At 41.3% G+C, this 16,501-nt stretch overlaps 1 protein-coding gene across 1 annotated transcript in view; it reads left to right on the forward strand.

Annotated features, from left to right (window-relative positions):
- The first annotated feature begins 8,790 nt into the window (after window positions 1-8,790).
- The window catches only part of LOC133377364 (chloride channel protein C-like), a 159,697-nt gene continuing 151,986 nt past the window's right edge, over window positions 8,791-16,501 (forward strand). The window contains exons 1-2 of the mRNA XM_061611327.1: window positions 8,791-9,041; window positions 14,653-14,782. Of these exons, the coding sequence (XP_061467311.1) occupies window positions 8,791-9,041; window positions 14,653-14,782 (381 nt within the window). The remainder of the gene's footprint in view (window positions 9,042-14,652; window positions 14,783-16,501) is intronic.

Genomic DNA, 16,501 nt, shown 5'->3' on the forward strand with positions numbered 1-16,501 from the left:
GCTACTGCATTCTGGCGCTCAGGACATGGTAGAGTCATCGGTGGCCCGCTGTGATGAGTTTGCTGGACACTTCCAGAATAAGATCTTATGCATCCGCCGGGACTTAGACTCCCAGTTTATAGCAGTTGATCCTAATGAGGTGTCCGGAGCGCAGTCTTGTCATGTTTTATTGGATGAATTTCAGTTGGTTCAGTTCGAGGACGTGGACAGGGTGCTTGGACAGGTGCGTGCAACTACTTCGGTACTAGATCCTTGCCCCTCTTGGCTTATAAAAACTAGCAGGGATGGAACAGCTGGTTGGGCCAAGGAAGTGATAAATGCCTCTTTACGAGAGGGAGTGGTCCCTGGCCGTCTGAAAGAGGCGGCAGTGAGACCACTTCTGAAAAAACTTTCCTTGGACCCAGAAAATTTCAACAGCTACAGACCAGTAGCGAATGTTCCATTCCTGGGCAAGATCTTGGAACGAGTGGTTGCTGGCCAGCTCCAGGTGCTGTTGGATGAAACTGATTATCTAGATCCATTTCAATCGGGTTTTAGGCCCGGTTTCGGCACTGAGACAGCCTTGGTCGCCCTGTATGATGACCTATGTCGGGAGAGGGACGGAGGGAGTGTAACTCTGTTGATTCTCCTTGATCTCTCAGCGGCTTTTGATACCATCGACCATGGTATCCTTCTGGAAAGGCTCGCGGAGTTGGGAGTTGGTGGTACTGCTTGGCAGTGGTTCTGCTCCTACTTGGCAGGTCGTCTCCAGAAGGTAGTGCTTGGGGAACATTGCTCGACACCGTGGGTTCTCCAGTGTGGAGTCCCACAGGGGTCAATTCTGTCTCCCATGCTTTTCAACATCTACATGAAGCCGTTGGGTGCGGTCATCAGGAGTTTTGGAGTGCGTTGCCATCAGTACGCTGATGACACGCAACTCTACTTCTCCTTTTCATCTTCTTCAGGTGAGGCTGTCAATGTGCTGGACCGTTGCCTGTCCACGATAATGGACTGGATGAGAGCTAACAAACTGAGGCTCAATCCAGACAAGACTAAGATGCTGCTGGTGCGTGGTTTCTCTGATCAGGTGGTGGATATACACCCTGTCCTGGATGGGGTTACACTCCCCCTAAAGGAATGGGTTCGTAGTCTGGGAGTCTTTTTAGATCCTTCCCTGTCACTTGAGGCTCAAGTAGCCTCGGTGGCACGGAACGTGTTCTACCAACTTCGGTTGGTAGCCCAGCTACGTCTCTACCTGAGCAGGGAGGACCTCACATCATTTGTACATGCTCTGGTAACCTTGCGATTGGATTACTGCAATGCGCTCTACGTAGGGCTGCCTCTGAAGACAGTTCGGAAGCTGCAGCTCGTGCAAAACGCGGTGGCCAGACTGACAACGTGGACCAAGCAGTCCGAACACATAACACCTGTTCTGGCTCGCTTGCACTGGCTTCCAATATGCTTCCCGGACAGATTCAAAGTGCTGGTTTTAATCTATAAAGCCTTATATGGCGCAGGACCACAATACCTGCTGGAACGCCTCTCCCGATATGAACCTGCCCGTACACTACGTTCTACATCGAAGGCCCTCCTCCGAGTTCCGACTCATAGAGAAGCTCGGAGGGTGGTAACACGAACTAGGGCCTTCTCAGTGGTGGCCCCCGAACTGTGGAACAGTCTCCCCGATGAGGTGCACTTGGCGCCGACGTTACTATCTTTTTGGCGCCAAGTCAAAACCTTCCTCTTTTCCAAGGCATTTTAATCTAACTTAATCTAGTTTTAACATGTGCTGTAACTGTTTTTAGTTTTCTTACTCTCTTATATTGTTGTATTTTATTATGGGATTTTATTGTATATATTTGTATTTCTTTGTTGTACACCGCCCAGAGAGCTATGCTAGTGGGGCGGTATAAAAATTTAACAAATAAATAAAATAAATAAATCTAGTCCAGCATTCTGTTTCCTCCCTTTGGCCACCAGATGTTTTTAGGACGCCCCACAAGTTGGGCATGGAGGTAATCGCTTTTTGAATACCAGATGATGAACAGTGGTTTACTGTCTCTGAAGAGGAAAGATCAGTATTAACTCTTGGGGCTAATAATAATCCAATGGTTTTGCCAAATCGTGTTGCAAATGGCATTTCCTTATTCAGCTTAACATTTATTTATTAAATTTATGTCCTGCTCTTTGTCCCAGAAGGAGCCCAAGGTGACAAACAAAAACACTAAAATGTCTTTAAAACATAAGACATTAAAACAAAACATCTTAAAAAACAACTTTAAAACATCTTGAAAAACAAAAGTGAAGTCTAGAGCCAAACTGCACACCAAGTGATGTATATTCAACAGAAGATTGAACAGAAATCTAGCTTTCTTCCTCTACTTTCTCCCCCAAACTCTGCCAAATTCACATGAAAAGACAGGGCGGGGAAAGAAGGTTCTGCAGGGAAGAGAGATTTCCTTTTCTCTTTGTTCTTCTCCATATATACATTTTAATGCACAGCTAAACAGTGCTATGGCACCATAAACTTCATAAAAGTGGAAAGGGCTAGAGGTCTTGAAATGATTTGTGCTAGGAACAAAATGAAAAAGTACTGTCTTCTGATATACGTGTACATATATAAACTGCAGCTTTACCTGTAAAAATACTTGGCAACTAAGAACAGATCAGCCATTTGTGAATATACTAAAAGGAAGATCATTGATATATGAATGCGGCCTTAATAACGGATACAACATGTATTTTGTACTTTGTAAGATAAAGATTAGTAAAGTGTTGGATGAGAAATGGCCCTAAATGTAAACATGAATAAATCCAAAGGCTGTATTCCTCCATATGTTGACTAGATAAGCCTGTTGAATGCAGTGGAACTTGAGTATTCATGTTTGCTTGGGATAGGACTTTTAGTCATAGTTTGACTTTCCTCCCTCCTTCTCTTTGGAAAAAACTTGATTGTGTTTGTCTGTTCATGAGAAGAGGATTTGCCCTCTTTGAAAAACAAACCTAGTGAGTAAAGAAATACCTTTCTGCTGGATTAGTTGTTAGATTATGGAAATAGGCCCTGCTACCTATTGTCCCATGAAAAAATTTAAAATCTGAATTCTGCATCAAGGAAGTAACAGCTTGCTTACACATAAGAAATTAAATGAAGCAAGCATGCTTATTTTAAGATTCAGATAGTCAAAGGATTGCTGTGTTAGAGGGCAAAAGTTTTTGGTAATAGAAGGATATGTATGCAAGTGTGGAGAGTTGCAAAAACCATACATGGAAGTGGAGCCTTGCAAGGCCTGAAGTTCTGCGCCGGGGCCATTAGGAGCTCTGCAATCTCTTTAGATGTGAGAGCTTTCAGTAACCACTTGCAGCTTTTTAGTGTACTGTAATCAGGAGTTAGTGTTTTTTAAAAAAACAAACTATTTTAGGATTGTGTTGGCAGTGCCATGTGTGCACAGAACACACTAAACTCTGGGCTTTAAGATACAAATTGGTCACTTCCAAGTAGCTGAATTGCAAAACATCTCAAAGCAAAAGCAATATACAGCATATTAACCAGCAGGAAGACAAAGATGCTTGACTAAAATGCAGTTCACAGCATGTATTTTTTTTAAAAAAAACTCTTAGAAATTAATGTTTCCAATTATGTTACATAAAAGGCAATGAACAGATATAAAATAGCCTGATGGTGATGATTTTTACTTCTTTATTAAATTTATATCCCATCCTTCCTCCAAAGGAGTCTAGTCTGACAAACATATCAATACTAAAAGAATACAATTAAAACCTCTAAAAATAGTTTAAAATTATTCTAAAAGCAGGTTAGTTGTTACAAGTTACGCAGGCTACTCACATTGCCTGGCCCATAAACCTAAACAGTTCCTATCATAGAGATAGAGAGAATTGGCGAGGCACCTACAAGCCACAATGGCTATGCTCTACCTCCACTGTTGGAGACAGTATGCATCTGAATCCAGGGAATCACAAGTGCAGCTGAACTGAAGTCTTGCTTTTGGGCTTCACATAGGCATCTGGTTGGCCACTGAGAAAAAATGCTAAACTAGATGATGGGCCTTTGGTCTGATCCAGCTGAGCTCTTCTTGGGTTCTTTGGAGAGCTTGTCTGGCACTGAGGAGCCAGACTGAATGCAATGAAAGCCTAAACCCACCAGGGGGAGAAGCTCAAATGTAAATAACGGGTTTGAACTAATGCCAGCATGCAGAGACAGTGAGATCAGCGAAATGAGAAAGGCAGAGAGACAAAGGAACAAGATGCTAATAATTACATGTCCTGAGGAATGAAAGGCAGAGAGAAGCGGTCTCCTAAATTTCATTGTGACTTACATATGTACAGTTGGGACTAGGTTGAGAGTTTCTAGCAAAGGCTAATCACACATTTGGGGGGGAGGCTAATCCACCTTGGCGTCTGATGACGAGATGCATCCATAAAAATTGTGTTCTGAAGGTAGGCTAGCCTTTGCAGGTCACCCTTGAGTGAAGACTGCTCACAACTCTGGGATCCTTGGAACCTGCCAATAAAGTTCAAAAATGGAAAAAGGTTCTTTGGGGGATAAGAGTGGTTTGTGATCTCTGAAAGGGTCTTGACTAACCTGAAGAGAAGACAAACACTGCTGAGAAGCAAGGGCTGGAGCAAGGAAGCAAGGGGAAGGTGTCGAGCTAAGCTGACTAAGTCTTGCTCCCGCAGGTATCTATGGGATAGAAAAAAGTTAGAAAGTGTGATGTGAAACAGGCTGAAAATGTGGGGCAGTTGCCTGGGAAGAATTCAGAACAAAGTGGGGCCTGAGAGGTGCCTGATCATAGGAATTATAGCATTAGCTCTTACACAAAGGCTGATCTTGTTAAGGACAGGGTTGGACAGAAGGGAAATTAAATGGCAAAGGACACAGGTAGTGAACTGTCAGCAGGCATTATAATCCACTCCCCTTTACTGCCCTCATAGTGGCAGGAACATCATAAGGGATCACTGGCCAATCACTACTTGCAGCCAGGTGACCCTCGGGAGGAAAAGTGGAGAAAATTCAGAGGAAATGCAAATTTAGACTTTCTCCAATTACAGGTGAAGATCCTTGATAGGCAAGATGCATCTTTCGTACTTTAGAAATAAGGGTGTCTACTTTCATTAGATGCAGTACAAGTTCTGGGGATTTAACTAGGCCCTTTGCACTTAATTATATGGTTTCTGCAAAGACTGTTGCCATGGTACGTTTGTCTTAAACCACTACAGCTTTCCTTGATGGGATTGAGCTTATTCTGCTGTAGTGTTCTCCAGTTCTTCACTAATTGCTCAGAGCAAAGTCAAGATAAACACTTAGTGCCAGAACATGTGCAGAGTTCCAGCTGAACTAAGGTTCTTGGTGATACACCACTACCAGCTTCTGTATTTTTGCAGCCCATACATTGAGACATAATTATATTAAATTTCATTCCAGTAATAAATGGTAAACATTTGTAATATTAAAGGTGTAGAAATTATTTGTATAATTGTTATGATGAAAGATTTCATGTTTGTGTGCCTGTTTATAAGAATGTACAGGTTTGTTACCTTTCTTCTAGGAAAGCAATTTAAGATTGAGGCCCCATCTGCATTATTCATTTAAAACAGTATTATACCACTTAACAGTCATGGCTTCCCCCAAAGAATTCTGGGAACTGTAGCTTGTTAAGGGTGCTGAGAGTTTTTTGTTGTTGTTATATGCCTTCAAGTTGATGATGACTTATGGTGACCCTATGAATCAGTGACCTCCAATAGCGTTGTTAGGAGACCGCTATTCCTCTCACAGACCTACAGGTCTCAGAGTTTCCTGGGAAGAGGGATTGTTGAATCAGTCTGGAAAGCATTCTGAAAATTTTAGATAAATGGAATAGATTCAAGTTCTAGTCTCCTAAGAAAGGTCAAGGGGATGGGAGTGTCACTTAAAGGCTACACCCTTCCATTCCCCCAATAACTGAAGTGCTGTTTGAAAGGTAACTGTAAAATGTAACGTCCCTGTTGCATATCATACAATGGCCACTGAGGTGGTCTCTGTTGTGTGTAGTTATCAGACTCTTTTTCACTCCTACCTGTTGTGAAGCAAAAATAGTTCAGTCTGAAGTGTTGCGTCATACCTCCATTGTTGTTCTGCTGTATAAACAGCCAGGCTGCTAGAAAGCAGTGGAACTTGACTGTCAGGCCCTCATATGTAAGCAGTATTGTTACCGTTTTTCAGTTTACAGTAAACACAGATCTGTGATACACTGCAGGGGATATTTAAGTCTTTCTGCTTGCAGAGAATATGTTTCTTAAACAACATAAAGTGAAAGTATCACTTGCATAGTTTCAGGGCATTTTCTCCAACTGTGGCTTGTCTCCTTCCTGCCCCCCAGTGTGTGCTCTGGAACTCCCAGCCTATTAACATTAGGCAAGCACCTTCAAGTATACAGTTTCAAAGTCTACTGAAAACCTTTCAGTTCTAGCAACCCTATCCAGACACGTGACTTGGTTACATTTGTTTTAAATATTTTATTGTTTTTATCTTTGTTTTTAATGATAGCTTTATGCATTTTTGTTTTTAATTAGCTTGTCTATTTTAGTAATCTTTATACAGTATATATGATTGAATCCATACATCGCTTGGAGAATTATTATTTTGAGCAAGCAGTTTATAAATTTTCTATATAAAATAATAGAAAATTATTATTTAAAAATATTAATACAGAACATTAGACTTGGACTTCCATTCCGGTCTTGGCTAAAACATGTGACATTTTTCCTGCACAAAGAGAATTTCCAGGCTGGGGAAAGGGCAGAGAGAAATCCATGTTCTCAGTCTGGATTGAAAATGGTTTGCATTGCCACAATTATCGACATTCAGAAGCCATACAAGGATTTCCAAATGTGAGTAATCATGGCAACATATGATTATGGGCTCCTGTTGGGAGGAAGGGCAGGATATAAATTTAATTTATTAATAATGATAATGATAATAATAAACATATGCAGCTGAGGTATTTAAAACATTCTGTTTGATGGGTCCCCTCCCCCCCATCTAACTGGAGATAACATCCATATCCAAAAATATAACATGTGAAGCAGCTCTCATCCCTGCATGGAGTCAAGTGACTCAGCCTTAAATTACTTCCTCTCTCTTAAACTGAAGTAATAACCTATTTGCCCAGAAGCTTATGGGTTGGGTAGGTGGGCTCTTGATCTAACAATGTCTTTAACTGTCACCTTCCTGCTTCAAATAATAACTGCCAAGTAGTGCTGTCTCCATGTTTTGGGGTGCCTTTGGGCAAAACACTCTCTACCCCCCAAGTTTGAAAGTGCTGCTCTTCTTCTTCTTCATCATCATCAAACTTCTATTTGGCCTTCCTCCCAGAAGGAACCCAGGGCAGCAAACAAAGAACAAAACACTAAACAATTCTTAAAACATCTCAACAAAAAAACATTTTAAAGACATTTCAAAAATAAAACATCTTTAAAACATCTTTAATTTTTTTTAAAAAAACTTAAAAAGCAATTCCAAAACAGAAGCAAATTGAGAAAAAGGTCTCTACTTATAAGGCTTGTTGAAAGAGGAAGGTTTTCAGTATGTGCCAAAAAGATAAGAGATAGTGCCTGTCTAATATTTAAGGGAAGGGAAGGGAATTCCCAAGGGTGCCACAGCACTAAAGGTAAGCTTCCTACATTGTGCAGAATGGACCTCCTGATAAGATGGCACATGCAGGAAGCCCTCACCTTCAGAGCACAGTGATCAACTTGGTATATAAGGGGTAAGATGGTATTTCAAGTATCCTGGTCTCAAGCTGTAGGGCTTTGTACAACAAACCAGCACCTTGAACTTGGCCAGGCAGCTAATGGGCAGCCAGTGCAATTCTTTCAGCAGCGCAGTAACATGTTGCTGATATCCTGCCCCAGTTCCCTGGGAAGAGGGACTGATTGTTAAACCACTCAGGAAACTGTAGCTCTGTAAGGAGAACAGGAGTCTCCTTACAACTCTCAGAACCCTTCACAAACTACACTTCCCAGGATCAGAGCTTGGAAAAGTTACTTTTTTGAACTACAACCCCCATCAGGCCAATCCAGTGGCCATGCTGGCTGGGGCTGATGAGAGTTGTAGTTAAAAAAGTAACTTTTCCAAGCTCTGCCCAGGATTCTCTGGGAGAAGCCTTGACTGTTTAAAGTGGAATAATAGTGGAATAAATATACAGTGTGAATGTGGCCTAACTAATTTTAAACGCAGATTAATGAGCAGGGCCTCCAATACTGAACTCACATTCATACAGGTGCAAGTGGTCCTTCAAATAACCTGAATCAAAGCTATTTAGGGCTTTAAAGCTCAAGATCCATACTCTAGTTACCAGTTCAGCTGACACAGAATTGGTGCAATGTGTTCAGACCATCTACCCCAAGCAAGCACCCGAGAATATATTTTTACCTACAGTGTCAGAGGATTGTAATGATCAAACAATTTGTAATCGCTTCTTGATTTTAATCCCTAAGACTTCACGTCTTCTGTATATATTTAGGAAAGAAGTTGTGTTGAATTAGTTGCATGCCAAACCCTCTTAGTGGGAATGTCACCTATGAAACAGCAACAAAAAAATCTGGTTCTGACAGGCTGTGGGTGATACAAACGCGTTTGATCTGTGTGATGCTGCTGCTGAAGCAACCCAACCCACAACATAAGTTGGTGAGCTTTTGTTGCACAGCAGTTAGAATCTTCTCTCCTGGTGCATTGGCCACCCATCTCACTCACTGGGGAACCCAGTTTGTAGACAGATGTCTGAGAACTTTTGTTGTTGCCTGCGATTCTTAAAAATGCCAGCCTTTCTTTCCTGCAAGCGATGTGCAGATGATGGTGAAGAGGAGATGTTACTAGCTGAAGATAGGCCAGATTTGATTGAGTCTCTTGATCCCAGATGCAGCAGCAGCAATAGCAGCAGAAGCTGCTCAGGAAGCGCTAACCTCCGAGACAAGGAAAGGGAACGTCTGTCAGTCCACGAAAGTCTGGATTATTTGCCTTCACACAGTAAAGTTTACAAGAAGTGGCTGCAGGGGCAAACCTACAGGTAACAACTTCTTTACTGTAGGCACTGAAAAGGAGTACGGAATTAGTGACATCAAGTTAAGACCCATGAGAAATTCACAACAGTGGGGAGAAATAAATGATGGGGAAGTTCTCCCCCACAGTAGAATCTCAGGTTTGGGGCTTGGTGGGCCACCCCTGATTCATCCAGAAAAGACGAACACAGCACATGGAGAGGGAGATGGGCTTAACTCCATGCCCACACTCTGAGGGAGTTTGGGGTCAGGGAAGTGCTGTAGCTCTGTGGTAGATCATCAGCCTTGTCTGTAGAAGGTCCCAGTTCGATCTCTAATGGCATCTTCAGGTAGGGCTGGGAGAGATTCCTGCCTGAAACCCTGGAGAGACCCTGCCTGTCAGTGTAGACAATACTGAGCTTAAATGAACCAGTGGTCTGACTCAATAAAAGTCAGCTTCCTATGTTCCTCTGTACAATATGTGCAATTTTTCCTTGCTCTAGATATGCCTCCTTCAATGCTTAAATCAGCCTTTGGGGGTTGACTTGGATCAGAGGAAGCCTTTCCCCAAAGGATCCCTAAAGGCATGAAGGCAGCAGATCCCCTGTGCTGGGTCCCCTCTCTTAAGGGGTGCTGGAGAGGTTGGGAGATGGGAGTCCAAAGATGTATGCCATCAGCAGTACATTCCCCTCTTTAGATGGTACTTTATATTACTTCAAAATGTAGTAAGCTAGCCCTACTATTTTTAGCAACTCTCAGCACTACACTTCCCAGGATTCTTTGGGAGAAGCCATGACTATCTAAAGGTCTGGTGTGGATGCGGCCAGGCACAGCTTAGGTTGAAATTTGGGTGGGAGGCTACATGTGCCTGCTGTAGAATAAAAAGGTGGGGGAAACACTGAAAAAGAATGATACTGTTCACAACGTTTTCCTTTTGGAAAGGAAAAGGGCTTCCCCTCTCCCCAGTGCCCACCCACCCAATCTCCTCCCCTCCTCCTCCCCTCCCATTCCTGCCCTCCTCCTCCCCCCCCCATCTCCCCCAGGTCAGTTTCACCCATCCTAAGCATGATTGCACAGAAATAAATCTCATTGAACTCAAAAAGCATGCAAATGATCAAACCTGCCCTCCCCTCCTCCTCCCTCTTGCCCCTACCCTCTTGTCTCTTCCCTTCCCCTTCCTTCACCCCTCCTTTCCCCTCCCCATGGTCAGTTTTACCTATCCTAGGACTATGACCTGGGAGACCAGGGTTCGAATTCCCACACAGCCATGAAGCTCACTGGGTGACCTTGGGCCAGTCACTGCTGCTCAGCCTCAGAGGAAGGCAATGGTAAACCCCCTCTGAATACCGTTTACCATGAACACCCTATTCATAGAATCGCCATGAGTTGGGATCGACTTGAAGGCAGTCCATTTCATTTTCAGGCATGATTGCATCGGAATAAATCCCATTGAACTCAATAAGTATGCAAATTATCAAACCTGCCCTTGCCTTCTCTTCCCTCCTATCACCTCCCTTTTGCCCTCCCCTCCCCCTCCCCTCCCCCTCCCCTCCCCTCCCCCTCCCCTCCCCCTCTCCTTCCAATCCCCTCCCCTCCCCCTCTCCTTCCAATCCCCTCCTTCCCCACCTCCTTCTGCTCCCCTCTCCCCCTTCTTCCTTCCTTCCCTCTCCTCTCCTCTCCCCCTCCTCCTCCCCAATGGTCAGTTTTACTTATCCTAGCCATGATTGCACAGGAGTAAATTCCACTGAACTCAATAAGCATGCAAATAATCAGAACTGCCTTTCCCCTCTCCTCTCCCTTCCTCCTCCCTTCTTCCTCTCCTCCCCACTTCCCTCTTCCTCCTCCCCTGACCACTCCAGGCTTCCCTCCCCATGCTCAGTTTTACATACCCTAAGCATGATTGCATGGAAGTAAATCCCACTGAACTCAATAAACATGCAAATCATCAAACCTTCCCTCCTCCCCCCTTCCTCCTGCCTGCTCCCCTCCCCCTCCTCCCCTCCCCATCTCCTGTGGTCAGTTTCACCTATCCTAAGTGTGATTGCAGGGGAGTAAATCCCACCTAACTCAATAAGCATACAAATGATCAATCTATCCTCAGCAAACTTGCACAGGATCCCATTTCTTACCTCCCGGACTAAAAAGCAGGGAAATTCATTAATAGGCAAAAAACCATGTGGTTTAAAAATGTACCTGTAATCAACAGATATTTCTATCAAACTTTAAAAAGCAGGGAAATTGGGCAGCTATAGTGAATGCACCAGGGGAGCATTCTCAGTGCAAACTGAGACACTCCTCATGTCCATTGGAAAGTATTCTGCAGAACAGTCAGTGCCATTAATCCACAATTGTTTTTGGAGCTTTTTTTTAGTGTGGCAAAGTGTTGCTGTACTTCACATATTCACAGAAACAGAAACAAACGAGAATGATTTACTATAGGAAACTTCACTAAAATTGCAAAGTAAATCAAACATATTTAAAGTGACTATCAGAACAATATCAACTGTTTTAATATAGTTGTTTCCTCCCTGCTAAAACAAGATCAGCACAGCACACGTCTTGTTTCTGTACTTTGGGCTGACTGCAAGTGTTGCCACCACTCACCATATGCCCAGAGACACATGTTACCAAATTCTTCCAAGCTACACAGGAAGTGGATTGGACTGTGAAAGACCAACCCAAATTGTGTTTGCATTTTGACAAATTTGTGGGGCAGTACAATATCTCAAAGAAGAGGTCAGGTCTCCTGCTCCCCTGGTGCATTCACTATAGCTGCCCAATTTCCCTGCTTTTTAAATTTTGATAGAAATATCTGTTGGCTATAGGCACATTCTTAAACCGCAAGGTTTTTTGCCTATTAGTGAATAACTTCTGGAGAGCCACAGGTTCCCCACCCCTGTTGTAAACTTTTTAAATTCTGACATGAATTCCAAGTTTCAGTTTATACAGAATTGATCCTAGCCACTAAAAGTTGAGGAAGAATGCCTGTCTTTGCCGTTCTTTCCAGCAGTATATCCTCCCTTAATGTCCATGAGACAAGGGACCTTGGAGGAAAGGTGGGATATAAATGTAATAAATAAATAATAATAAATTCCCAATCCAAGAGAATCTCCATCTTCTTTTCTTACGTTTCCTGGTGTCTATCTCTACCTAGCTATAGCTATACCTTGTCCAAAATGTTCACCCTACCCTCTGGATCTGGGCTAAATACCGCAAAAAAGAAGGGATAGTTTAAAGTAATATAATTTTAACAATGTTCTATTCATTTAAGGTAATCCACAATAATAATTAAAATTAATTTGAATATATTCATTGAATTCTTTTTACATACCAAATCTCTAATATATGGTGTGTGTTCAAACGGAGATGCAAAGGATTATTCCTTTGCGATTTTATTGGATTCTTCCCCCACACTTCCTGGAACCAGTATGGTCAGAGTATTGGAGAAGAACCTGGGAAACGAGGATTCAAACCCTTACTCATCCATGATGCTCACTCGGTGATCTTGGGCCACTCAATATCTCTCAGCCTAATTTAATTGTTGTGAAGATGAAATGAGGAGGGGGACAACTTTGTAGGCCATCTTGAGCTCCCTAGAGGAAAAGTGAGATATAAATGTAATAAATAATACAATAATAATATGGAAGAAATGTCAGGTTTCTGAGATCAGCTGTCTCAAAGTGGGACACACACTCAAGAAAAGTACAGCTATATATTTCACAGAGGTTTTTCTTTTTCTTCCATGAGAGATTCTAAATCTTGCACAGGTCAAACACCTTTTCCATTATTTCCTCTTTGTGCATATAGCTTCATTGTAAAATGTCATTACATTGAATGATAAATTTAAACAAAATTCTTCTGGTGCCACCTATTGGGGATAGTGAAGAATGCACTATTTTGGACTGATGAGGAACTGCCACATTCTGAAGAGATTCAAAGCACAGGAAGCTGTGTTGGCCCATTAGAACAATTTTCAAATTCACAGTAGGGCCATATCTTTATTAGTACTAACCAAGTGCTGCAAAATTCAGAAGGGAGAGAAAAGGTGCTAGAAACATCCATAAGCAAGCCTTTTAGGAACATTTGATTCAAACATAACGCTTGGACAAGACACAGCTGTGCTACAGAAGTACAGGTTACACATCTGCAATAATGATAAGGCAGAAAGTTCACTGTGAGCAGGAAACGTTGTGGGTGATGTTGGACTGATTGATTACAGACTGAGTTTCTTGCTGTGACTGCAGACTCTGCTTCTTCAAATAATAACTAAATCTGGGATTCTTGGAAATGTTAAACAAAGCCCTGATTTCCAGTGGGAAGTGGATCCTTGGATCTGTTTTTGCATTCTTGCATCACAGCAGTCAAGGATAAGAGATATAACACCTGCTTATTTTAGCTCCTAATGCAACTGTAGTGGATAATTAGAACAGCTAAATGGAGTACATTTGTTACTGGTAAATGAAATCTGGAAAGCTTATGCTCAACAGTTGTGGCCGGATTAAATTATGAAAATTAAGTCAATTTGCTCTAATTTAAATTTGTTTTGCAGAACCTGAGATTTTGATCAGGGGTTAACCAAAGGGGTAAGTAGGAGGTGTAGCCAGTATGTGTGTGGAGATGGTGAACCAGAGGCTTATAAGGAGAAAGAACTGGGGATGGAATAAAGGAGTCTCAGTCCTTTATCAATGAGGGTCTTGCCTCAAACCCTCTGGTTTCTGAGGCATTAGCTTAACAAAATGATGGCTAGAAAAGCATATTGTCTTTCAGAGGGAACCAAAGATTCTCAGAATAAGCTGTACTATCTTGCTTTCAAAATCTCTGTCCATCTGTTTAGCTTTTTAGACCCACCACCAAAAGACTGATTATTAACATTCTTTTTTTTTCAATTAATTTTTATTCAAATTTTCAAAACCAAAACAATACAAAAAGAAAAAACACAAATCAATAACTAATACAATAAAAAAGAAAAAAATATATTGACTTCCGATTTGTCGTAGTTCAGCTATAAGTCTATAATATATAACAAGCCTGTCTCTTAATAGATTATAAAATCACCTTCCTCCAGCGGTTATCTTAGTTGGTATCAAATCTCATTAACATCATATCATTTTATTCTTCCACAAAAAGTCAAAGAGAAGTTTCCAATCCTTGAGATATATGTCCATCATTTTTTTTCTAGATAAACATGTCAATTAATCCAACTCATCAAGTCTACTAAGTCCAGTAATTTCAAATCGCTCTTCTTCCATTATCCGTGTTGGTTCCATCTTCCATCTTTACGCACCCAATAATCTTGCTGTCATAATCATATAATAAGAGTCTGATAGGAATTTCCTTTATCACAGATATTTCCTTGCCATCAATTCCGAACGTATCACTGAAGTATTGTTGCAAAGCCGCATCTCTGTTCCTCTTTTTTACAGAATACACTAGCACATCTCTTGAAGGTTTTTCCATTGACACAAAACAGGGATTAATTCTAATAACTTTCTCCATTTCAAGTTCCATCAAATCCTTCCAGTCCAGGAATTTTTTCGAACCGATAATATCTTTATCTCCAATCTTTTCCTCAATTCCTGATTATTAACATTCTGAGCTTACTGCAACTGATATGTAATTCTGTTTTTTTAAAAATTCTAGAATGGACTGGGATCGATGGTTGGTGATGGGCATCATTGGAATAGTAGTAGGAACACTGGGTTTCCTGATCCATCAAATAATTGATTATCTCATCAAACTGAAATGGGAACTGGTGGAGAACTACATTCAGGTAAAATGGCAGAAAATAATAATTCAATCGTCCTTTCAAATAGGTTTATGAGGAGTAATCAAGTCCAAGAAAGATTTTGCTACATGGTATTGGCATCATGCTATCCCTGTCCATGACCACATCTCTTTCTACAAACACTGAATGAAAACGCTATGTGACAATGTCAATAGAGTGAGCATATCCAGGGATTTAGGTTCACAGTTTCCCTTAACGAGGGACTGTGTGTTATACGAAAAATCTCTCTGCCCTCAGTGAGTCTCTGTAAAAATGGAATAAGTTCACTTTCCTAGTATTGGATGTTCTCTTTGGGTCCCAACTGTGGTTTTGGGATGAAGGATTTTGTTAAAGCTAAGCTAAGCTCAGCTTGGTCATAGCCAGAGTTTGGAAGATTACTTTTAAAAAGTAATAAATTACAGTTACAATTACTTGGCCAAAAAAGGTAGTAATTACAGTTACAATTACAATTGCTCTGAAAGTAACTGATTACTTTACTTTTTCTCAAAAGTAATCACTACAATTAAATTTCAGTTACTTTTTAAAAAAATGCCTACAAGGTGCTGGCCTTGGCTGCTTCACATCTAAGTAGCCTAAAACGATATTAAAACTAAACACACACACACAGGGGGTAGTAGAAGGGTTCGAATCCCCACATAGCCATGAAGCTCACTGGGTGACCTTGGGCCAGTCACTGCCTCCCAGTCACCATAGGGTCACCATAAGTCGGAATCAACTTGAAGGCAGTACATTTATTTTTTTTATTTTGAAGATGATTATGATAATGCAGCATTTCAAATTAATTCTGTATGACAAGCATTCCTTGCCAAGCTTGGAAAACCAAGGAGGAGGTATAAAATGTAGGCAAAAATACTTTTGACAAAATGCCATTTATCCTTTATATCTATATCTATAATTAACAATACAGCTGAATGATGTATGTAAAGTATTTTTTCTCTTTCCCTTTTTTATTAGTATTTTAGTACTACTGCTAAAGTTCTGATGAAAGAATAAAGCATTCATTAGCCACATTCAAATGGTTAGAACACATCACATAAATTCCACTGAAGGAGTTTTTGCCATAGAAAAGGCAAAAAATACATACCCTATGATAGCCCAATAGACAATCAGAACTAATATAAAACCCTATTGCTTCTCATTTGCAAATGTTGCAAGATCTAAGGTAACTCTAGATCATGTGAGTTCAGGTGATGCATGTTATGTACATTTGTATAGATATTAGCAGAGATTGTCAACAGTCTTGAGATGTGTGTGTGCCAATGTGTGCATTTACCTAAGTGGCAGGCTTTTACCCTGCACTGAGATCACTGAGACTTAAGACTTAGTAAAATAAGAAAAGCTATTTTATTTATAGAAATACATAGTAGATAGGAAAGGCATACCTAGTTCTAACTAACTTGGAGGCGCAACACTCAGGTTTGGGAGTTGCCCTCCTGGCTCAGGAGGGAGAGAGCAGAGACAAAGGTGTCTCCTCTCTCTTGGATTACTTTATTGCTTAACTGCATTCTGTGTTTGCCTCTGTAATTCTCACTTTTTTTTACCCACTGTTTGAATGTCTTTTGGGAATGCCTACTGATTATTTGTTATCATTTTGGGCTGATTACCTTCAGCTATTATCTCACCAAAGTTGCATACACATGACAGATTTAAAGCACATTTCCACCACCACCCCAAAAAAGAATCCTGGGAACTGTAGTTTGTTCC

The sequence above is a fragment of the Rhineura floridana genome, chromosome 1 (genome assembly GCF_030035675.1).
Source record: "Rhineura floridana isolate rRhiFlo1 chromosome 1, rRhiFlo1.hap2, whole genome shotgun sequence".
NCBI classification, from domain to species: domain Eukaryota; kingdom Metazoa; phylum Chordata; class Lepidosauria; order Squamata; family Rhineuridae; genus Rhineura; species Rhineura floridana.